Genomic DNA, 24,741 nt, shown 5'->3' on the forward strand with positions numbered 1-24,741 from the left:
GACAGAAGCAACAAATAGGCGGAGAAAATTGCAAGCGTACCAGCGACCCTCGTCCGTATATGGACAAGCTTAATACCTCAATATCTACTCGTCATTTATGAACGACAAGCCTTCCAAGATGATCTCGTCCGTCTTTCACTAAAAGTGGACGAGATCATCCTGGAGGTCTCGTCCATCCTAACTATGGATGGACTAAAAGTGGACGAGCTCCTCATGAAGGTCTCGTCCATCCTCACTATGGATGGACGAGTTCATCGGCCCGTCCGACCTAGGTAACTTCTACAGCGGTTACTCCTAATTCTCCGGACTCCTCGACACTGGGAACGGTTACCAAACAGATAACCGTTCCACACACACTATATAAGGCTTCTTCAATGAAGGAAAAAGGTATTGAGACATTTTTCTTACTTCTAAGAGAATACTTCTTCGTTACAGAGAGTTCAAAGTAACTAACTTGATCATCGGAGGATTTTTGGCCGGTCCTCACCGGCCCCCTCTGATTCTGTGTCTTTGGTATTACAGGAGATAGCCCGAAGATCAACGTTCAAGTCTTATCAACCCACTGATAATCAAGGAATCATCAATGGCAATGAGATTAAAGGGAAAATTAAAATGGACAAGAACTTCCCTGATAAAACTCTATTCAAGGCGATTAAAAGCCTTTTCAAGGTCGATCTTTAATGCCATAGTGCCAACCCTCCCTTTTTTCTTTTCCATAGAGTGAAGAATCTCTTGGGCTATGATCATGTTGTCAAGCCCTTTTCTACCAGGGATGAAGGCCTCTTGAAGTGGAGAGACTAAATGCTGCACATGGGGCCTTATTCTATTGACAATGATCTTTGAGACAATTTTATAAATAGTTGTGCAGAGACTAATTGGCCTAAAATGGCCAAGGACTTCCGGGCCATTTCTCTTCGAAATGAGAGTCACCAAGGTATGGTTTAGATATGAGGGAATTCGCTTAGTTGCGAAGATAGTCAGAATTTCATCAATGACTGATGATTCAAGAATGTGCCAAAAATGTTGGAAGAAGCCAGCATGAAGACCGTCCACTCTTGGGGCTTTATAAGGTTTCAAAGAGGAGAGGGCTTTGAGAATTTCCGTATTCGAGGGTATGACAGAAAGCTTGCGGGAGTCCTCTTCAGAGAGAGCAATAGCCCATTCAATTTCCAAGTCTGCAGTGGAGATGGAGGTCAGGTGTTGGGTTTGACAAAGCTCTTTGTATCCACTAAGAATAATGTCCATCACCTGATCTTTGTCCTCAACCCATTCCCCAGATTGATTCATGATCCTCGGAATTCGATTGTACTTCCTCTTAATAATTGTTTTTGTGTGGTAGAATGTCTTATTTCTATCACCAAAAAGTTGCCAGTCCACCCGAGATTTTAAAGCCCAAAAATCCTCTTCTTGATTTAGTAAAGAGGCATATTCCAGGGAGAGTTCTTGTTCCAGAGAAATAAGGAAAGCAGAAGGTCGAGTAGCTAAATCTTTCTACAAACCCCCAATTTTGGCAAGGAGCTGCCTTTTCCTTGCAAAGATGTTCCCAAAAATATCCTTGTTCCAGGTGGTTGCCAAATCTTTGAAGGTGGAGATGGCTAGACCCAGACTTGGCATAATCTCCCAGGCCTTTTCCACAATTTGCTAAAAACTTGGATGGCTGAGCCACATTTTTTCAAAACGAAAAGGTCATTCCAGTCTCCTCTAACCATTCTCAAATAATCTTAGGAGAAGGGGGCAATGATCCGAGCTCACCCTAGGAAGATGGGTGACATTGGCATCAGGGAAGAGTAAGGTCCAGTCAGGATTAGCCCAACATCTATCAATTCTTTGTTGGATTAATGCATTGATATCTCTACGATTGGTCCACGTGAAAGAGGCACCAGAGAAACCCATATCAATCATGTTACAAAAGTTCATGCAGTTCCTATAGGCTGTAGTGCGTTTAAGGCTAACTGGATTACCCCCTAATTTTTCAGTGCCATCAATGACATCATTAAAATCACCCACAATGGTTCAGGGAAGGCCATGAAGAAGAGAGATTGAGCATAAATTATCCCAAAGAATTTGACGTTCCTCAAATCTAGGACTTCCATATATAGAGGAAAGAAGCCAAGGATAAGGAGAGGATAATACCTTAACTATAGCATGTATCTCCTATTTCATGGCAGTGAACATGTCCATGTCCACCATATCCCTACGCCATAAAAGCCAAATTCCTCTAGCATAGCCAATGGGATCAGTTGTGTGGATTCCATCGTAAGGTAGGGTATGGAGGATTTCACCAGCTCTAGAGCCACTTATACGAGTCTCTGTGACAACCACAATGCCAGGAGAATGAAAATTTGTCAGATCACGAATAGTGCTATGAAAAGAGGGCTTCATAGCCCCTCTACAATTCCAAACTAGTATGTTCATTTTTGGGGATAGAGAGGGATAAAAGGACTCACATTCCTGGGCAAAAGCCCACCTGGTCGTCATCCATTTCCATCCCACCTGCCTTAATTCCTCCTTGGGCATCACAAGGTTCTGTGCTAGTGTAATGGCATGCTCCAGCAATTGCAACTGCATCTGCCTTGTAACAGTCCCCAAGGTGAAGCTCTCCGTGAATGACAGAGTCTGAATGAGCTTGAGCTGTGGAAGAGTCCCTTGAATCAAAACCCCTATTGTCTCGCCCGTGAGAAACTTTCTCAGACAAATTTCCACTAGAGCTAGCTCCCTTTCTAGTAGGTCCAGTGATATTTCTGAGAGGTCGAACTACAAGCGATCCCCTGAGGTGCTTGATGTCCTTTGACCCAGAGGAAGCAGAGGTGGTTGGTCTAGGCTGAATCTCCACCATGGATTCGGAGTGTTATGCCATGCTGGGTGCGTGAGAGGAAGGAACCCATCCATCTTGCTTTGCTCTGTCAGAGGGAAGATGAAACTCCAGGAGTTCAGTAGATCTTTGTCCGTCCACCCATAGATCATGAGTGGATCCCATCAAATGTTGTTGATCATGGAGCTGTTGAGCTCTACTACATGATTGTTGATCCAGATTGCCCACGACATTGTTGGGTTTTTGCGAAGCAAGGGAGAGAGGAGCTTTTGTGGAGCTTGATGGTGCTCTGGTACTAAACTGGAAGGTTGTAGAACTTGAAGGATTTGTGGCTTTATCTGAGGCTTTAAGGGAAGCAATGGACTTTGTGGACTTTGAAAGGTGCCCATTTCTTTGACTTCCTTTTTGGTTCAGGTTCTTTATGTTTCGAGATGTGGGCTTTGGAGTGAGGTGGGCTTTGGGTTTGGTGGGCCACGTGCTTTGGTGATGTTCAGAGGAAGCAACCTACTTTCTTTTACCTTTCCCAATTGATGAGTCAGCATCCGTGTACATGACTTCATCTGATGTGACCCAAGGGAGAGGCTTCCCATGCTTAGAAGCAGCGTAAGTGGTGCTTGCAGTCGGCTGATGGGATGGGTTGGCTGGTTGAGGGGACTTCCTGGCATTGTGCTTTCTTCGAGAGACTAGCATCCAAGGACCAAAGGTGTCCAACTCAGCTGGTGGGGGGGTGGTGGAGTGTGGAGGGGTGGTTGTTGCATCAGGGGTCACTATGGGATGATCCACTTAATCTGTACTAGCATCAGCAAGGGTGGAGGTAGTGGGCTGCTGTGGTCCCTTAATCTCATATTGACAAACTTCTTTCTTGTGCCCTAAACGTCCACAAGTAAAACACAACGAGTGAATACCTTCATACATGACTTGCTGCTTGTATTTGCCAATGAGGACAGTAGTTTTTAATGGCTTCTCTAAATTAACTTGGACACACAGCCGTGCATAGCGTCCTCTGGCATTTGCAGCTGTGTGACTATCTATGCGGAGTAATGGACCAATGGAGGAACCAATTTTCTTTAGGACTACAGTATCATAGTATTCAATGGGAAGCCCAAGAAGTCTTACCCACACTACTACCTGTGAGAGGTTGGCATCAAATGCTGAAAATTCTGGTTGCCATGGTTTGATGGCCAAAAAGTGCTGTCCAATGAACCATGGGCCATCACTTAGAACACGATCGAAGTCTTCCTTAGCTTCAAATTTTTCCAGGAAATAATCATAGCCCAAGTCCACAAGATCAAGTTTACCTGAAGGTTTCCATAGTTCCCTGACACGCTGTGATAGGTATTGGTAGCCAATAGTGCGACCAAAGGTTTTTAAGATGAGTGGATGAGACCATTGAGACCTGATGCGCACCTTGTCTTCTTTAGAGAGAGAGACTATGGCAAAGTTTTCACAAAGATTTTCTTCCTCCGTGTCAGACTCCACATCTTCTTGCATTTGATCCAAGAGGCTGAACGCACTTTCATACGCTTCTGGCAACTGTCCAAGTAGCTTGTTCTTTTAGCTAGATTCATTGGAGTGGAACGAGAATCCACCCGTGTGTCCATCTTTTATCTTTTTAGTGCTTCTCTGGAGAGTGTCTTCTTCTTCGCTTGAGAGTGATGCCATGGGTTCCAATGGCTTCCTTTTCAACCTAAAGGGCAAAGACTTTGAACAAGTGAATATGGTCAACCCGCGCATGAAAAAATATTTTAGAAGTATTAATTTACTATTTCCTCCGATTATATAAGTGCTGACGAGGTGCTAAAAAAAATAAACAATGAAACAAATATCAAATACGAGTATATATAAAATACTATTTCCTTTCCCCCCTTTGTTTCACTATCCTCATTTAATTTCCATTCAAACAATTTAAGAATGTATGTGAATTAGAAGACAATTTAAATTAGAAGACTAGTCAAATCTTCAAATCATATTTAATGATATTTCAAAATCATATTCTCCAATTATATTTGTGGGAGGAACGAATCTTTCCCTAATCAGGTATTGTTTGCTTTGGGAATGGGTCAAGGAACCAATGCCACCCTCACAAATTTGCTCAATCCCATATCGTGGAAAGACGCCTCCCACCCTTGCCTTATAAGCGTTGAGCCTAAGAAAGTGTGTACCACTACTACACATGTGGAGCAAGTCTCAAAAACTACCATATGCCTGTACGTAATGCACTCGGGTGGCATCAGCCTCAACGGTCCAGTCCAGGGAAAGGTGGGGGTTTCCCCTTAAATCCCAAACAGGAATGGGCCGAGGAGCCGATGCCACCCTCACGAATTTGCTCAATCCCACATCGAGGAGAAACGCCTCCTACCCTTTTGCCTTATAAGCGTTGAGCCTAAGGAAGGCGTCTCTCCTCGATGTGGGATTGAGCAAATTCGTGAGGGTGGCATCGGCTCCTCGGCCCATTTCCAAAGTGAAAAATACCTGATTAGTGAAAGATTCATGTGTAGTAGTGGTACACCCTTTCTTAGGCTCAACGCTTATAAGGCAAGGGTGGGAGGCGTCTCTCCCCGATGTGGGATTGAGCAAATTCGTGAGGATGGCATTGGCTCCTCAGCCCATTCCCAAATCGAACAATACCTGATTGGGGAAAGATTCGTTCCTCCCACAAAAAGGCGCCTTTTGGGGTTTAAAGGGAAATCCCCACCTTCCCCGGGACTGGATCGTTGAGGTGATGCCACCCGAGTGCACTACGTACAGGCATATGGTAGTTTTTGAGACTTGCTCCACATGTGTAGTAGTGGTAAACCCTTCCTTAGGCTCAACACTTATAAGGTAAGGGTGGGAGACGTCTCTCCCCGATGTGAGATTGAGCAAATTCATGAGGGTGGCATCAGCTCCTCGGCCCATTCCCAAAGCGAACAATACCTGATTGGGGAAAGATTCGTTCCTCCCACAAAAAAGAGCCTTTTGGGGTTTAAGGGGAAACCTACACCTTCCCTGGGACTAGACCGTTGAGGTTGATGCCACCCGAGTGTACTACGTACAGGTATATGGCAGTTTTTGAGACTTGCTCCACATGTGTAGTAGTGGTACACCCTTCCTTAGGCTCAACGCTTATAAGGCAAGGGTGGGAGACGTCTCTTCTCGATGTGGGATTGAGCAAATTCGTAAGGGTGGCATCGGCTCCTTGGCCCATTCTCAAAGCAAACAATATCTGATTGAGGAAAGATTCGTTCCTCCGACAATATTTATTCCGATTTATTATTTTTGACTTAATAGTTGATTAAAATAAAACCAAACTTTTGGTCTAATGATAAAGAGCTATTATTAGAAGTGGACGCTATAGGTTGGAACTCTCTAAAAAAAATAAAATAGAAAAAATAAAACCAGATCCCAAAAAATTTCTTTATGTAGAAAAAATTAAGAACGTATGTAAATTAGAAAAATATTGTCAAAATCTTCAAATCACATATAATAATCTTTCAAAATTATCAAGCGCTAGTAAGGATAAGTTATTAAGAGATTTATATTCTCCTATGATATTTATTTCAATTTATACTTTTTTCTATGTGGATTTATTTTATTTTTCTAGAATAGAATTGATAAAACATAGAAAGTATTGTCAGTAAATATATTCCTCGTTTCTCTTGATGGATGACCTGGGTTTCCTGTTAAAAGAAAACAAGGTGATAATAAAAGACATTGGATTGGTGTCAGCCAAAGACCCTCCAATACTTAAATTAGTTAATCTTTTTTAGGAAATCTCTAATATGTATTGTAGCTTAGTTTGTGTGTGTTTACTTACTTGCTTTTTATGGCTTTATATAGACAACTTATGAGTTATTGCATGGTTTGTTGAGATCCCCTGGACGTTGTGCCTAAGCTGGGTGATTAAAAGTAATGGAACGGCTCATAAAGGTGTTTGTAATGGACATGAAGCGGCTCATGAAGGCACCTATAATGGTTTTATAACCGTTACTTATTACTGGCTTGAATGTAATTGTCCATGTGGACCATTTATTTATTACTAGTCAAGAATCATTTCCAAATTTCTAGACACAAATTAATGTGATTTTAATTTCTATTCAATCAATTTAAGAATGCAAGTAAATTAGAAGATTCTAGTTAAATCTTCAAATCATATTTAATGATCTTTCAAAGCCATATTTAATAATCTTCAAATCATATTCTCCATTTCTCCAATTATATTTGTGGGATGTTCGAGAATTGAGAAGAATAAGGAGCGGGTCTTGCACCAACTCATTGGAAAAGCACGTTTAACCCGAGGAGTTGGTCTACCCAAGGAGAGGCTGAGAGAAAGAGAGTAAGAAATAGAAAATTGAATAGTGTATAACTTGATAAAAACCTAGGTAAGACTTATATAAGAACTCTTCCTCGGAAGTGACAGAGGAGAACTTTTCTTACCATCAACTACCTGATTTGTTCCTCTGTATTTAACAACTGTATCACTAGCCTTAAGCTTAGCTTGCGACTAAACTGTAATTGTCTTCCCACCTCTACACAAAAAAATTCTATTGTTTGGATTTGGGTTGAAGTACAAGGCACCATTATTCTAAGTGGGCTTGGGCTGCTAAACCCAGTTCTTACTAAACCTAGTTCTTACAATATTTATTACAATTTATCATTTTTGACTTCATAGTTGATTCAAGTAAAACCAGGCCAAAAAAAAAAAAAAGCAAACAATATATACACCATTAAGGTTTTTTTCATGTAGTAAAACATGAATTTCTTTATGTATATATAGATTACTAAAAAAAATTGTTTAAGGTGAGATTTAGAGAAAAATAAATAATGTATGTAAATTACAAAAATCTAGTCAAGATCTTCAAATGACATGCAATAATCTTTCAAAACTATCAAGCGATTTATATCTCCAATGATATTTATTTCAATTTATCCTCTTTTGAAGGGTTCAATTTATCCTTTTTGACTTGATAGTTTTTATTTATTTTAGAAAATTGATATTTTTTTGACTTGATAGTATTATTATTTTTATAATACCCAATCCAGAATTTTTTTATTTTTTTATTTTTATATGTATCACTGCAAAACAGAACAGGTGGGTGTCGTTACACATGGGCAAATCTATTTTCTCTCATCAATTTTATACAAAAATATTTCCACCTCTTATTATTTTGATATTTCCTTGGGTTTTACTCTGAAATTAAATTCTATAAGGACGTAGTGTAAAACTCATGTTTTACCCCTTCAATCCTAACATGTTATATCATTTTATAACATATTTAAGAATAAACACAATTACACTCAATCAATTCTAATACTCATATATAAATCTAACCAAATTAGGAATCTATCGAGATGTTATTAAGTGTAATAGGATGTATTAAATTTTAAGTAAAATACTGATATTACAATCATTTATTAGGTAGTGTAAAACATAAGTTTTACTATCTATCCTTGTAAAATTTAACCCCTTTTTACTTTTATCAAATTTCAAAGTCCCACCCACAAGGAAAATTATTAAGTACTCTCGGAGTATCATAAATGTGTAGTCCCTCATCTCACATGAATGATGGGTCCCACTAATTAAATTCATAGTATTCTAAAAGTACACAAAAAATACATATTTATAGTACTCTCTTGGTGCGATGGTCACTCCACAAGTATAAGTGCTTGTGGAGTGTGGGGGGCAAGGGCCGGGGTTCAAGTCTCCAGGAGGGAGTTTCACACACATATACACTTAGATTAGGCTAGAGTAGAATTCTATCTTGTATCAAAAAAAAAAAAAAAAAAAAAAAAAAAAAAAAAAAAAGAATACACAATAATTTTCCCACTAGCAAATACAAGTATAAAACTGTACGCGTGGAACGTGTAAGAGTCAATATCCCACGTTCTTTCCTAAGGCCTATTCAGTATACACGTTTCATTATTTCTTTAAGCAATAATAGTCGCGTTCATTTCTTTTTCTTTTTTTTTTTTTTTTGGTTGAACTTCGGCCAAGCAATGACGTTGTTCATTCGTCTATATATACCCCCCACAACAATGTTCCTACTCACACTAAGAACTATAAATCTTTAGCTCTGATACGGTGATACCTTTTCTCACACACCATCACAGAGCTCAAGTATTTATCTATCACACCCATCACACCCAAACACAAACAAACAAACAATCACTCAAATTCACTCCAAGATCTTAAAAATGCCTAGAAAAGGAATGAGGAGTATTTGCTTCAACTCCAAAACTTCATCTTTCTCTATGTCTCGATATTCTTCACCTGCAAGAAACTCAATTTCAACTGGTACTCCTCGACGCAACATTTTGGAGTCATTGATCCAGCAGAGCATCGAAGCGGCCACGGTTTTGATAAACAAGTGGAACCCAGAAACCTCTACTTATGCCAAAGTCACATCTTTGTTCCACGAGAGCAAAAGTGAAGCCATGCAATTCATCAGGTGCGTGAACGATCTTCAGAAATCCATGCACGCCATGGTCACCGAGAACTCGACCTCGGAGAAGCTCGTGCACGCACAGAACCTTATGCAGATAGCCATGAATAGACTCCAGAAGGAGTTCTATCAAATCCTTTCCATGAATCGAGCTCGCTTGGACCCCGAATCAGTCTCCTCTCAATCCTCACGCGCCTCCGCTCTATCAAGCATTTCAGATTACGACGATGATGGCTCAGTCTCACACGATGATGAAGTGCGCAACGTAGGTGATTCAATCGATGAAGTTGAAGAAGTTTCTTCCATAGCCATGACTGACTTGAGATCCATAGCTGAGTGTATGATCTCTTCTGGTTACGCCAAAGAGTGTATCAGTATATACAAAATTATCAGAAAATCGATAATCGACGAAGGCATTTATCGACTTGGTGTTGAAAAAATTAGCTCCTCACAAATCAATAAGATGGACTGGGAAGTTCTCGGTCGCAGAATCAAGGATTGGTTGGAGGCAGTGAAAGTTTCGATGACAACTCTTTTCAACGGAGAGAGAATCCTCTGCGACCATGTTTTCGCTTCCTCAGACTCGATCAGAGAATCTTGTTTCACTGAGATTTCCAAAGAAGGAGCTACTCTTCTCTTCGGATTCCCCGAACTTGTAGCTAAGAGCAAGAAATCTCATCCTGAGAAAATTTTCCGTGTGCTCGACATGTACACAGCGATTTCAACCAACTGGATCGAAATCGATTCCATCTTCTCCTTCGAATCAACCGTCACCGTTCGAGCTCAAGCTCTCAACTCGCTGAACAAACTCAGCGACTCGGTCCGCTCAATGATATCAGAATTCGAGTCAACATTGCAAAAGGACTCTTCGAAATCAACCGTCACCGTTCACACTCTGACTCTCACCACCATGAACTACCTCTCTCTCCTCGCCGATTACAGTAACATCCTCGCAGACATTTTCGCCGACTGGCCTCCGCCGCCGAGATCATCGTTACCGGAATCTTACTTCGAAAGTCCATCCAACGATGAGTCTCCGGCACCGGCGATTTCCATGCGCATGGCTTGGTTAATCCTCGTACTCCTCTGCAAACTCGACGGCAAAGTTGAACATCACACAGACGTTTGTCTCTCGTACATATTCTTAGCCAACAACCTTAACCACGTTGTCTCCAAAGTTCAAACCTCGAACTTGAAGTACCTTCTCGGCGAGGATTGGATCGCAAGGCACGAAGAGAAAGTGAAACTATTCGCTGCGAATTACGAGAGATTAGCGTGGGGCCCAGTGATTGCAACGCTGCCGGAAAATCCAACGGCCACGATTACTCCAGCTCAGGCGAAGGAAATTTTCAGCAAATTCAATTCGAGCTTCGACGAAACTTTTAGGAGACAGAGCTCGTTTGTCGTATCGGACCCGAAACTCCGAGACGAAATGAAAGTCTCATTAGCGAGAAAGATTGTCCCAAGTTATCGAGAATTCTACGACGCTCACAGGTCTAATGTTGTTGGAGAGCGAAATGTTGGGTTAATTGTCAGATTTGCCCCTGAGGATGTTGGGAATTACTTGTCGGACCTGTTCTTTGGGAACAACAATAACTCGGGGAGTACTAGTGTTTCCTCTTCAAATTCCTCGTCTTCAAATTCCTCGTCTCATCAACGACATTCGTGGTCCAGAGGTTAAGGGCTCTTTCGGTAGTAGCGTTTAAGTATTGTTGTTCAATTTTCAGTATTGTGAAAATATGTGTTTAAATGTTATAAAAATACATATTAAAAGTATTATTATTATGTAAATACTGAAAATGGTTGTTTAAACAGGTTTTGGACTTAATTGGCAATTCTTTATTTTGGTCGCCAGATTTTGACTTTTTTACCCAATTATATATAAAGATGTACATGTTGTTCATTGTTTTTCCTTTTGTGTAAAAGTAATCAGTTTGAATAATCAGTTTATATTGCGACTTTTTTGGCTATGTTTTGTACTTCTGTCTAACATCGTTATATACTTATAAGTTATAACCCTTTTCAATTTTTTATACCTGCGTTTTTAGAAAAGTGTTATTTCGGATTTTCCATATCCCATTTAGATTCTCAAACTCTCTCTTTTCATACTGTAGTCTTGTAGTACCTAATCTAGACATAAGTTGAACAGAAGGGCAGGTTAAAAATAAGTACATGCTATAATTTATCAAAGGAGTTGAAACTTGAAATTGTGAGCGATGAACAATGACTTTCATATGTTTTTCTCATGTTTTTGTTTTCTTTACCCTCTTGTGATTGACTACATTAACAAATTATGGCAAAGTTTGTGTCCCTAAATCTTCTCCTACTTCAGATCAAGTTGTAAAAATTAAGGCAGAATGAGTGATTGCTATATTTATGTGTGATGTGATGCTATTGAAAGAGCTAGTATATCTGTATATGTGATGTGATACTGTTGAAATAGTAAACAATGGCGTAGCCCATATTTCACTACCAGGCTAACCGTGCGGCTCGAATCATGGCAAATCGACTTTAGATTCTTTGAATGTGATTGGATGTGTCCCTATTTGGAGTCTATTGTATGAGAATTTCTCTTTTTTCCAAGCTTGCTTCATTTGTTAATTATTATTAATAATCCTTCCACCAAACACTCAAGTAAAAAACAAACCAAAGAAACATCCTATGAACAGAAAACAAAGAAAAGTGGTGTAGTTGGCTTATATTTTAGTATTTATTTTTGGAAAATTTCAGCTGATCGAACTTACGGCTCAAATCCTGATTGCATGGATTATCAAATTCAAGTTAGTGATAATTATAAAATTTCACTTTAAAAGTTATTCATCATCATTGATGATGATATATAAATTTATGGCTGGTCACCTTTGATGGGTGGAGCCTGACCAACTCGATGTCAACTCAAGAAAAATTCGAGGAACGCTCCTAAGTCAGGAACGGGCCCAAGAATTTCCTTTAGGCGGGGCCAAGTATAATTGATTTTCTTCTATTTAATGCAAACTAGTATCTATTTAGTATTAATAAAATTTCAACAAGAAAAACGCTAAAGCTGCTATTAATTATGTTACAAATTTACAAACTAACGTGACAATAGATAAAGTTTGTAAACTAATTACTACTAGTCGCTAACCCGTGCGATGCACGGAAAAGCTAGTGTATAAAGATGTAAGCTATTCTTTTTCTCTTCCTCTTTGCTTGTACATTAGGATTCCAGTTTTATAGCTTCCTATCCTTGATATGAAATATTAATCTTGATATGAAACATTAATTTACATAATAAAAAATAGAAATCAAACATAAGTTTAAAATAAAATGAAGAATTAAATCTTTAACATCCTCAATTATCCATAAAATGTATGAAACACAAATTTAAAGAACTACTTAATCAATATTTAAAATAAATCGAAAGACAACTTTAAAGTGTTTTTTGTATTTTCTTCCTTTGTTGCTTCGTAGTAGACACTGAATATGTCCTTTGGTTTTCCTTGAGTACAGATGTTAGTGTGAGTTGCACATTGCTTTTGAATTCAATACCTGATAAGAGAAATGACATATATAATGTTAATATCATATTAGTTATTGTGTATTTTAATATTAAAAGTAAACATTTTATTTTGTGTACCCCTTGGGATTGGGAAGCATGCCTTTTTGTTTCAATTGTCACACCATAAAAATTCATCTCTTGATTTTACCTTTTTACGACATACTTCGCAACAGATGAAATACCACCCAAAATTATCTATCTTAATGTTTATAATCTTTCCCTAACAGGTAAAGATAGTTTCCTAGAAATTGAATTTGATATCAATCAATTCATAATTTTATAGTTAAATTTTGTAAAAGCAAGTCTATATTACATAAAGCAATGTTAAGAACACAATGTTATTGTTCAAGGTTTTCTTTTTTCGTACCTCATTACCAGAGTCCCACATAACTTTTGTTATTTCACTTATGGTTCTTCTGTTGATATTCATCTCTTCTTGAATTGCCACTTGTGGTTTGAATTGCTTTGGCATTTGTATTATTGGTTGGTTATTTTCCACCAGCCTATTATATTACATAAAGATATTAGACATAGTATTGTAGAGATTGTAATACATTAAAAATTTGAATCCAAATCAATATAAACTCTTGTTTCACTTGTTGACAATAAGTTATACTCTCCTGCAATGCACGGGATTCATTAAAAAAAACAATTATCTATATATAAACTTATATATGTTGTACAATAATGAATACACTGATGTATATATGACATTGTACAATTCAACATTCAACTTGAAATGCAGTGGCCTTTTCTTTCTTCCAACGTAAACGCACTGCATCTCAGGGCTGGTAGAGCCAATTAAATTGACCTTATTAAACACTTTCATACCATCACAAAAAGACCATTCATGCATAAAATGTAATGGTCGACGTTGAAACTGAAAAGATGAGCTGGAGAATTGAGATTGTTAATTTCAAGCCCATCAATGGACCCTCCTATCACATGTAATTGTTGGACACTTCTTGAGCAAGGAGTGTATGGACAATGCACAGAACACATGACATTACAGCTTCAATATTTATAGATTCAATTTGTTTACAGAGGATCCATTGTCTCTTAAAGGCTTGAAGTGCTAGCTAGAAGTTAGGTTAGCTACCTCTCATTTTATTCTAAGATTTTCGTAGGTCATTTATGGCATGCAACAAAGGGCTCATGCAACTACAGCAAGATTTGAAACACATTGAATTTAGATCAAATATTCATACTTATAACAGTAGAATAATAACGGTCTATCAGCCATCAATATCACAAAGTTTGTGCTGGATATTTAGTTAGATTTCCCAGCAAATAGAAATGAAAGACAATATGTTTGAAACGGGGCATTTCCATCACAATTAGAAACCTAAAATAAACTTAAAATCTCAGGTAACCTACACCCAATCGTGCATAAATTACAATAAGAATTCAGACATTGGCAGCCATACATGAACCCAGATAAGAATTCACAAAATTAAATCCAATAACCCAATTATTGGAAGCACCTGTCCAGAGCTACACACCGTAGTTATAATGATATCATGAATGTGCAAAGACTAAATTACCAGAGCCAGCCAGGTATATTTTATGTAAAACGGTACTTGTGTTTTGATATTTTCATACCCTAAAACTATTCACTACTAATATTTTATTTGGCAAATACTTCTGATATAAAATAAACTTCAAAATCCAAATAGAGCCACAGTATTGCATATACAGTTTAGATTAAACTTAATAAACCAATAATGATATAAAAAAGACTCCCACAGATACACACAGTCTACTCCAACCCTACCCCAAACAAAAAATCTACAGGGAATTCAATAATCAAATAGAAAATAACAAACTGAATCTGAGTTTCCAGTCAGTTATACAACTTCTTATTTGGATGCTTACATAATAATTTAGCCAAAACACTTTGTATTTCAAACAATATCTTAAAGGAATTAAGAACCTCCAACCAAGGCTACTAATAATAACAAAAAAAAAATAAAGAAAAGTACAAATCTCCCACCAAATAGAAAAAGGAATTAAAATACTAAATAAGAAAATGTGAGAACCTGAGAGGAGGAGGATATAGCAGCATTGAAGTTTTACAGGTCAAACCACAAACTGAGTAACCCCTTCCTGAAATTTGATATATATTAGAACCACACACAAAGCCAAACTACAGGTTTACAAATATCCTCATACTCAACTGCTTTAAATTTCAAATTCACAAATAATAATAAAAATTTCCAACCAAATTGAAAATTATAAACTACAAAATACAATCAACTCTAGAATACAAACCAAATTAAGAATTAATTATAAAGCAAGAAATAAAAATTCATCAACACATTTTTAATTCCCTATTTCTCTATAATGAAGAGGCAGAAGGCTAGCATTTTAGGTAGCCAAATAATTATTCAACCAAATAGACGATTAAGCTAAGGTAAATCGGATATGGTAAAAAAACCTAAATAGCAAATAAAGTAGAACTTGAAGATAAAGCAAAACCTGTAGGATTGTTGTCAGATTTTGAGGGTTGGGAGGCTCTTCAATACTATCTCCACTACAAAACCCATTCATATCCACAATATTTTCTTACAAAACCTGTTGAATTTGATTTTCTATTAGTGTTTCCCTGACTTCAACAAAAGAAGAATAGAGAGGAAAAAAGGGTTAGGAATTGAAATCCCTAAATTGACAGAAAACCTAATTGAAGACAGTAGGAAAAGAGATTAGTCATAGATTAATTGAGAAATACCTAGAGAGAATGATCTGATATGGCAGCCGGGTCAGAGATTGAAAACGTTGGCACCCATGGTCGAGCTTGGTTCTGCGTTTGAGAGAGGAACACCCATAGTCGCGCTTGGGTCAGCGTTTGAGAGAGGATAGATAACAATCTTTTGCTTGATTTGTTGTTTCTTTGTTGATTTTTTAGTCTGCTAGCAAAATAGGTTTTTTTGAGGAGTTTTAACGGGTTTGCTTTTGGGGAAGAAAGAGAGGTTTTTTAATTAGGTTTGTTTCAGGAGTTTTATCGGGTTGCTTTTGGGGAAGAAAGATAGGTTTTTTAATATATCTAATATATATCAAATTGAAGCTACAGTATATATCAAATTGAAGCTGTGGCCCACTATTAGATCATTATCGTGTCCTGATCAACTTGAAGCTACGGCCCACAATTAGATAATTAATAGTTTATTAATTATTTTTTTATTAAAAAAATATAAATAAAAAATGCTGATGTGGAAAATTGTGGAGAGAGCAAGGCTTCGGTTTTATATATATATATATATATTTATATATATAGATTAGTGTGTCAGTATGTTTACAAGTTTACAATTAGGTTAGTGTCATGTTAAGAGCATAATAAATAAAACTTCAAAACTACAACCAATTTTACTATATAACTAGTATTACGCCCGTGCGATGCACGGCTTAATAAAAAAACTTATATATAAATTAATTTTTTTTGATAATATAATCAAATTTAATAACAAATAAAATGGTAAAAATATTTTTAAAATTAAGTACATGGAAAATGTATATTATGTAAGTAATTTTTTTTTGCAAAAAAAGATATCATAAAATATTTTAAAAAAATTATGGCAAGTTTTTAAATTTCTAAAAGATCTTAGTATTAAAATTGTAATTTGATTATGTGTGTGTGTGTGTGGCGCTTAAAAATCTTTCCATTCTAATTATAGATAAATTTCTTGCATATATGGCCCCAAAAAAAATCCATAAACTACCAAAAAAAAAATCCATAAATTACAAAAAAATGTAAGTATTTAGACTACAATATAAATGTAAAATTTTATCTATAAATTACCAATCATAACCACTTTAATGTTTCCATAAGGGAGGAGATAATCTGTATAATCAATTAAGAACACCAAATAAAAAAAATAGTATCAATAATTAAGATAAATTGCATTATCTATTTTTTTAAAAATCATATAATTTAAGCAATAATTGAACTACTTTAATAGAAAAATAGAAACTAAAAAAAAATGAAGATAGCTCTTCTCACGTAAATCTCATAATTTCATATTGTAGATGAGCTCCATCCCAAATAGATTCAGTGATAATATTTTGACCGAAACAAATATTCTATAAATTACAAAAAAAATATAAGTATCTAGACCTTCTTGAGTATCACAATCAAAATAATTTAAAAAATAGATAAATGAAAGTACATAAAGAAAAATGAAAAATTGTATTGCAATGTAAATGTGTAAAAGTTTACATATAAATTACCCGTGTCTAACTATTTTGATGTTGTCATTTGTATCTAGCCATCTTGATATTGCTATAAGTGAGGAAATAATCTACACAATCAATTAAGAACACTAAATCAAAAAAATACATCAATAATTAAGATGAATTGCATTATGTAAAATATTTTTAAAAAAGCATAGAACTTAAGCAATAATTGAACTACATTAATAGAAAAATGCAAAAAGTAAAAAAAAAGATAGCTATCTCATTGAAGAAGCCAAATCCTTCATTTAGTAGTTCTTCACTTAATTAATTTTGGTTTTTTTATGTATTGATTTTAGCATTCTTAAATAGTAGAGTGGAGTAGGTTTAATAGAGTTTTAGTTCAACTCAATTTCTCTTGGATTCAAGAGTTTTAGTTCAACTCAGTTTCTCTTGGATTCAAACTTAATTGGTAGAGCTATTTTATTTTTACGTGTATTATTATATGTTTTTTTTATTGGCTGTTTTCTTTTTAAGTGTAGCTATATCGATTTTTATTTTTAATCATAAAAACGTGCTCTATGTTGCTTTTTTTTTTTTTTTAATTAAGAATTGTTTTTCAACTTTTTTTTTTGATAATATTTTTTTTTTCAAGTCAAACGTGTGCTATGTTGCAGGTTTTTTTTAAGTAAATTTTTATTTTTATTTTATTTTTATAAAGGATTAGATAAAGAATTTAGATTGAAATCAAATAAAGATAAAATTTTGATTGTAATTAAATTATGATTTTTATCAACTTAGATTTTACCTTTTTTTTAATTAAGAATTTCTTTTATAAATGATTAGATGAAGAATTTGGATTGTAATCAAATTAAGATAGAATTTGGATTGTAATCAAATTATGATAGAATTTGGATTGTATTAAAATTATGATTTTTATCAACTTAGAAATTATAGAAGTTAAAATCATATAAATGTGTACTATGGTGTTGGTTCTTTGATTTTTATAAAAATTATGGTTCTTTTTACGTGTAGTATTATTATTATATGTTTTTTTTTTTTTTTGCTATTTCCTTTTTAAATGTAGTTATATCTGTTTTTTTTTTTTTTTTTTTTTATTTTTTTTTTTTTTTATAATCATAGAAACATGCACTATGTTGTTGGTTTTTTTTTTTTTTTTTTTTTTTTTTTTTTTTTTTTTAATTAAGATTATTTTTTCAACTTTAACGTGTACTATGTTGCTAGTTTTTTTTTTAATTAAGATTTTTTTATAAAATAGAATTTTGATTTTAATCAAATTATGATTTTTATCAACTTAGAAATTATAGTAGAAATTAAAATCATATAAACGTGTACTGTGTTGCTGGTTTTTTTTAAAAAATTATGATTTTTATCAAGTTAGAAATTATTGGAGAAGAAAAATTATATCTATTTTTAAGAAAAATCTAAAAGAAAATTCTACAATTTGGTGAAGCCACTTGACATAAACACGGCTTCTAAGCCCAACTTTTATTATATAGTATATGATATTTACAAATTGATATGACAATGAATGTATTTAGTATCATTTCAACAATATAATAAATAAATGTCTTAATTATTTATTTGTTGTGTCTCAACTATTGATAAATCAATTTTTATGACTTATCTAGAAAAATTTATAATAGTTGCTCCATCATTCTAAATAAATTCATTTAACAAATCAATAAATAAATAAAAAGACACATGATAGTTGTTTTTGAATTATTTGATTTTTTTTTCTTGAAATAAATCTAATATTTTAGCTAGATTTACCAATCAAATATAAATCATATTTATCATCTAATTATATGTAAAATATTATTGAACTAAAAATAATAAGGCGAAAAACACATTTTGGTCCCTACATTTTGACCCGATTCCCGTTTTAGTCCATAAGTTTTTTTTTTACCGCTTTTAGTCCCTCTCCAGAAAAACGGTTCCATTTTAGTCCCTACCGTTACTTCATAAACGGATATTGCTGATGTGGCAAATGGCATTGGTAGTCAATAATAAAATAATGTCTACAGTACCACTGTTAGTTACTCCTGCCCCTTCCTAGTCACTTGCCACTCACGTGACGGTCCCTAACCAAGCAAAACCCCAAATCACCCAAATAGAAATCCCTAACCCCCAAATTTCCTCAGCTCTTCGCTCATCAGTCACCACACAGATTGAAGTCCCTCACCAGTCACGAACTCAAAAACACCTTCAAATCAATTGCTCCTCGCTCACCACACAGCCGAAAACCATCTTCAAATCAACTGCTTTCCATGGATTCAAGCTCGATGTCATCGAGTGGAAGCTTGAGGAAAAGGGGCCCAGCCCGATGCTTCTGCTCGGAGAGACCCGTTGTGGTCGTTTCGTGGACATCTGACAACCCTGGAAGAAGGTTTTACGGTTGTCCAAATTACTGGGTAAGGTAGTATCTCTCTTTGTAATGTTTTTAAATTTCTGGGTTTTTAACTTTGGAAGCACTTCAGGTTCATTTTCTTTTCAATCTTGCTTCAATCTTGCAATCCCCTTTAGTCTAAGTCTAACCCAGAATTTCTTTTCTTAAATAAATAAAAATTTTAAAAAATTTAAGGAAAAAAAAAAAAAAAAAAAAAACTGAGCGTGTTGCTGACAATATAAATTGTGCTAATACAATAACATTGTGCTAATACAAGAACATTGTGCTAATACTATTTTAGTTTCTGGTAAGGTAGTATTTGCTAATACTATTTGTTACTGTTTTTCATGATTTTGGTTGTTCATTTAACATCATTTATCTGGTCCTTGGGTGTCAGGTTGGACGCAAGTGTAAATTTTTTCAGTGGCTTGATGATGAAATCTGCGAGCGTGGGAAGGTGCTGATTCCGGAGCAAAGGCAACGGATTTTGACCCTTGAAGCTCAAATTGTAGGCTACAGGAAGAGAGAGAAGAGGCTGCTCATTTGCCTGGGGCTGTCTCTGGTGATAAGTGGGGTGCTACTTTGTTTGATGCTTCTTCTGGTTGGCTAAATAGGTGGGGGGGAATGGGTAATTAGGTGGGTAGGTGTTAGTGGAAAAAGGCCTGAATTTTGTTGTATATATTAGTGGCAAAAAGCCTGAATTTTGGTGTATGTATTAGTGGAAAAAGGCCATAATTTGTGTTGCAATGTGTTGTTTGTAGTAGTGGGAAAATGCCTGATTTTTTGGTGTAATTCTCTTTGCAATCCAAGACTTTAGCAATGAAATATGGTCTTTTTAATTAATCTATGATTTGTGTACCAATTTATTACATTATTGTTAAGTGTTTGTGCCAAAGCAGTTTGTGATATTAACTGTGCACTGTCAATTTGACATTGCAATTTTGAATGGAAACCAGCAGCAGCCTGCAATTTTGAATGGCTGCAAAATTCTCTTTATGTATTAAAGGAGCTGGCTGCAAAATTTACCAAACCTGCATGCATCACCAGCAGCCTGCATAATTTACCAAACCTGCATAGTTTCTGCATAACTTACCAAACCAGCAGCTCTTTATTCATACATCATTACACATTTATTCATACATCATACATCATTACACATTAAAGTGGCTACTCACAGCACATTAAACTCCAATGCTCACCAAATCTGCATAATCACCAAACTGCCCAACAAAGCTAAAAACCAGCAAATTTGAGTTTAAGCATTTTAAAAACCAAAGCTAAAAACCAGCAAAGCAAATCTGAATAATGGAAGCTGAATCATCATAACAATGGGAGAATAATTACAAAATATTTAACACCAATGGTAGTTTTTGGTGTATCACAATAATTACAAAATATGTGACAAAGCACATGCATACAAAAAAGGATTTGGTCAGCCCATAAACATATGCCAATTGTTCTAGCAGTTACATAAATATATGAAGAGTGCTTCAACATATAGCACAACAAAAAAAAGGTCCTGCTTCAGTTTGCTATCTTTTAGCAGATCTCATTGCTGCCATATATCTTGCTGCATTCCCAGTTGCATTCAAGGTTTCAGTAGTGACTGCACTTCTCTTCCTCTGTTTTTTTGGTCTTATATTGGACTGGTTATCAATGGGGGTTGGAGGTGCACTTGTGGTTACATCATCATTAGAGCTTGGTTGTGCCCTGTGTACTGTTGGCTGAGCATCCTTGGCTGCCTGCAAGCATAAGCACAATAACAATTAATAGTTTGCCAACTGAAAAACAAAACAATGAGGATATCTAAGTCAAAGTGTATACTTACCCTTCTAGTGGTCCTACTGGCTTGGGATGCACTCCCAGGCAAGGAGGAGTTCCCTCCTACTTCTCCCTTGCAGCTCCTCTTGTTGTGTCCTAATTTCCCACATAACTTGCATTGTTTTGAGATGCCTAGGCCTCTTTTTTTTTTTTCTGTGACTTCTAGGTTCATCAGGCTCCAGTGCCCTCTTCTTCTTAGGCTTGCCAGGAGGTCTCCTCTTGATAGGGGGTTGCACAGATGGCAGTCCACTAGGACCCCACATATTCTGGCCATTGATGGGCTCTATAATGGGTTCATAGCAATCAATGTAGGTAGTCCTTTTGTAGCAAGCATTGACATACTTTTCAGCATCTTCTCTGTTGAAAAATATGCAAGAAATGACATGGCAACATGGTATGCCAACTATGTCCCACTTCCTACAGCTGCATTTCTTCTCTTCCAAGTCCACAATGAAACTCTCAAGCCCATTCTTCACTTCAAACTTCATACGACCAGCCCAACATGCTATCCACTTGCTGCATGCCAACTTCTCCTTGTACAGCCTCTTCCTTATCTTAGGACCCAACTCAGATTCCACATTCATAATCATTTCTCTGTTTGCTTGAAATCTAGTCATCAGATATAGCCTAATACACTCAAGCTGCAAACACATAGAGAGAAAGGGAGAATTAATCATTCATGAATTACATAGGTCTATGGATCATAATGCACATGAAAGGGAGAATTATGCATACCATGGTGATTATAGGTTTGCTCCTGAACTTAACTATCGTGCTGTTGAAGCTTTCACACATGTTGTTCAAGACCGTGTCACTCTGCCCATCACTTTTGAACATGTGCCTAGCCCAGATAGTTGTTGACTGAGATTGCAGCCATTTGAATGCATCTTCATCCACCTCCTTTAGCTCATTCATTGCCCTCTCAAATGCTTGCCAATAGGTAGCCTTGGCTGCTTTCCAAAAAAGGTCTCTAATAATGACACCAGGATGATTTTTCCTCAAATTTTGGTATAAATGTCTGTAGCAGATCCTGTGCTCGTACTGTGGCCAATTGTCAACAAAGGTGTTCACCAACCCCTGCAAAGCACAATCATTTAATTCAGCAAGCAATGAAGCTACCATTAACTACAAATAATTCAACAAGCAATAAAGCTACCATCATACCTTCTGCTGGTCGGATATGAACACCCATTGCTTGTCATCTCCTATGTCAGCAAGCAATAAATTAAGAAACCAGGTCCAACTGTCCTTTGTTTCAGCCTCTACTACTGCATATGCGAATGGGAAGTATTCATCATTGGGATCTCTGCCAACAGCACACATCAGCTGACCACCTGTCTTGGTCTTCAGATGGCATGCATCTAGACCAATGATTGGCCTGCACCCTGCCAAGAAGCCCTTCTTGCAACCTTCAAGGTAGATGTACATTCTTTCAAAATATGGCAGCCCGATTGCCAATCCATGCTCAGTTGCCAAATCACCATCCTCATAAGTATGCACCTTCATCAATATTGTGCTCCCAGGACTGCACCTTCTCAACTCATCACAGTACTCCCATAGTTGGTTGAACTGTGCAGTGTGGGTCCCATCAACAGCATCTTGAGCTCTCTCTCTAGCCCTACTTGCCTTACCTGCACTTATGTCAACCACATACTTCTCATGCATAGCCTCCTGAATATCCTTAAGCTTTATGCCAGGCTGTCTCCTAACCCTCTTCACTGACTTCTTCCCAATGTATGATGATGTTCACTTTGGATTTCTATAGCTTCTGCTGCATGTGTGTTCCATGTTCAGTGTTTTCAATCTAAAACTCTTCTCCCTTGGCACCTTTGCAAGGTAGGTAACAAAATTGCACCTTGGCTGGCATCGGGCTCTCACTCTCACCAAGTCATTTTTTACAAATTTTATACCCCACCCACCATGGACTGCATAATCAGTTATAGCATCTTTAAATTGTTTAGCTGAGATGAACAACATATCCTTTTCAAACCTAAGGTTCTCAGCTTTGGCTACTGGCCTAAAGATTGGATATTTGCTGCTCTTAATAGAATTGTCAACCTCAGCAACAGGGATGTCATCATCACTTGAATCATCACCACCCTCACTGCTTGATGATGATTCATCAAGGCTAAGCAACTTCTCACTCTCATAGTCAGAATTCATGACACCACCACCCATTTGTCCTGCTTCAACCTCAGCATTTTCAGCTTGATTGTCCCAACTATCAGGACTATCTTCACCAATATTCATTGGTTGCACTTCTGGTTCTGGCTCTGCCTCTTCTTCTAAGTCACTCCTCTCATCCTCACTACCCTTACTGCCCTCACTGCCCTCACTACCCTCACTACTCTCCTCAACTTGGTCATCAACAACTGGTGCTTTGCCAGCCCTCCTAGCACAAACTTCCTCATTAACAAATTCAGCATCATCATGGCCTCCAAATTGTGAAAAATCAAGTCTGTACTCTTCATTATCATTTTGAAGCACTCTGTCACTAGCAAAAACCTCTACACCTACACCTTCTACTTCACTACCAAGTACTCCAGCAGCTAAGGGATCAAAATCCTCCATTGGTAACTCAACTGGTTCATGCACTGGATGCTCCACAAAGACATGAATCTCCCCATATCCCTTCACCAAGTCAGTCATGAACATAGCAGCATCATCATCAACCACCTGATGGAAATTTGACCGCTCTGGGTCCACACCAAGCATTTTATACCATAGCTTATCTACTTCAGAGTAGCCAAAATCCCTACATATACTCTCAATCTCTACTTTTGACCACCTATCTGGGTCACAGTTATCCATTATATCAACTGTCCCTCCCACATACGCTTGAGGGTTCCACATGAAATACCCACCATGGTGGACATGCAGAGTAAAAAGCTCATTCATCCTGCATGCAAGTCACGGGAAGAAAACAGAATGAAAATGAAAACAGATATTAATAATACTTTGTTAGGCTAATAAACAAATAAAAAAGCATAGAATACCGACAAAGGGATCACAGGGACCCAGCCACTTCTTGAAAAGCAAGACACAATACAGACAATCAGTGCAAATACCAACACAAAGATTCCATGGTTTATCAAAGGTCAATATAGTGGTCCCTGATAAACAATAGTGACACATAGTACAGACAAACAATGCAATTGCCAACAAAAATACAGTCAGTAATGTGGTCCCTGATAATGTGGTCCCTGATAAACAAAAGTAAAACAAAAGCTATAAAGGGAGACGCAAATAACAAAAGCAACACACAACAGCCAAACAATATTCCACTATCATGGTCAGTATTATGTCCACTACAAAAGCTATAAAGGGAGAGAGGAAGAGAGAGAGTGAAAGTGAGACACAACGAGAGAGAAACAAAGATAGATTGAAATTCCAGAGCAATAACAAAACACAACATCTCAAAATTCCCAAATTCTCAAAACCCAACAACTGCGATTCAAACCCAGAACGATTACCCAGCACTTAAAATGGCATTCATAACATAACTAAAGAGAGAGAGAGTTGGAGAGAAATACAACCTTCTCAATCTGCTCAGCACACACAAACATACTGA

At 36.6% G+C, this 24,741-nt stretch overlaps 4 protein-coding genes and 1 long non-coding RNA gene across 7 annotated transcripts in view; 2 read left to right on the forward strand and 3 right to left on the reverse strand.

Annotated features, from left to right (window-relative positions):
- LOC126691692 (exocyst complex component EXO70H1-like) overlaps positions 1–24,741 on the forward strand; it is a 197,056-nt gene that overhangs the window by 37,478 nt on the left and 134,837 nt on the right. Inside the window, exon 2 of one of the 2 annotated variants that reach the window (XM_050386791.1) lies at positions 8,881–8,939. The gene's annotated coding sequence lies outside the window, so the exon portion shown is untranslated. Of the gene's footprint in view, positions 1–8,880; positions 8,940–24,741 lie in introns of those variants that run through there. The other variant, XM_050386790.1, reaches the window with a different exon arrangement.
- LOC126690776 (probable pectate lyase 4) overlaps positions 1–24,741 on the reverse strand; it is a 63,393-nt gene that overhangs the window by 30,250 nt on the left and 8,402 nt on the right. The window lies entirely within an intron of this gene.
- LOC126691693 (exocyst complex component EXO70H1-like) lies at positions 8,933–11,204 on the forward strand. Its single transcript, XM_050386794.1, has one exon. It carries the CDS (start codon positions 8,987–8,989, stop codon positions 10,913–10,915), a length of 1,929 nt encoding a protein of 642 aa, XP_050242751.1. The 5' UTR covers positions 8,933–8,986; the 3' UTR covers positions 10,916–11,204.
- On the reverse strand, positions 12,513–15,805 carry LOC126691697 (uncharacterized). 2 transcript variants are annotated; one of them, XR_007644820.1, is made up of 5 exons: positions 15,501–15,805; positions 15,251–15,377; positions 14,812–14,878; positions 13,140–13,275; positions 12,513–12,762 (listed from the first exon to the last, which is right to left on the reverse strand). It is a non-coding gene; the product is annotated as an uncharacterized LOC126691697 (long non-coding RNA). The 2 variants fall into 2 exon arrangements; XR_007644819.1 differs by having other exon boundaries at positions 15,251–15,381.
- LOC126691696 (uncharacterized) lies at positions 20,755–22,835 on the reverse strand. The gene is made up of 4 exons (XM_050386796.1): positions 22,335–22,835; positions 21,906–22,247; positions 21,178–21,811; positions 20,755–21,091 (listed from the first exon to the last, which is right to left on the reverse strand). Exons 1-3 carry the CDS (start codon positions 22,833–22,835, stop codon positions 21,191–21,193), a joined length of 1,464 nt encoding a protein of 487 aa, XP_050242753.1. The 3' UTR covers positions 20,755–21,091; positions 21,178–21,190.

The sequence above is a fragment of the Quercus robur genome, chromosome 7, assembly GCF_932294415.1.
Source record: "Quercus robur chromosome 7, dhQueRobu3.1, whole genome shotgun sequence".
Taxonomy (NCBI): domain Eukaryota; kingdom Viridiplantae; phylum Streptophyta; class Magnoliopsida; order Fagales; family Fagaceae; genus Quercus; species Quercus robur.

Coding starts and splice junctions, on each gene's coding strand:
- LOC126691696 (XM_050386796.1), bottom strand. CDS start 22,835: ATGCATGAGAAGTATGTGGTTGACATAAGTGCAGGTAAGGCAAGTAGG. Junction 22,248..22,334: donor TCATATCCGACCAGCAGAAG/GTATGATGGTAG, acceptor TGTGCTTTGCAG/GGGTTGGTGAACACCTTTGT. Junction 21,812..21,905: donor GCAAACCTATAATCACCATG/GTATGCATAATT, acceptor ATGTGTTTGCAG/CTTGAGTGTATTAGGCTATA.
- LOC126691693 (XM_050386794.1), top strand. CDS start 8,987: ATGCCTAGAAAAGGAATGAGGAGTATTTGCTTCAACTCCAAAACTTCA.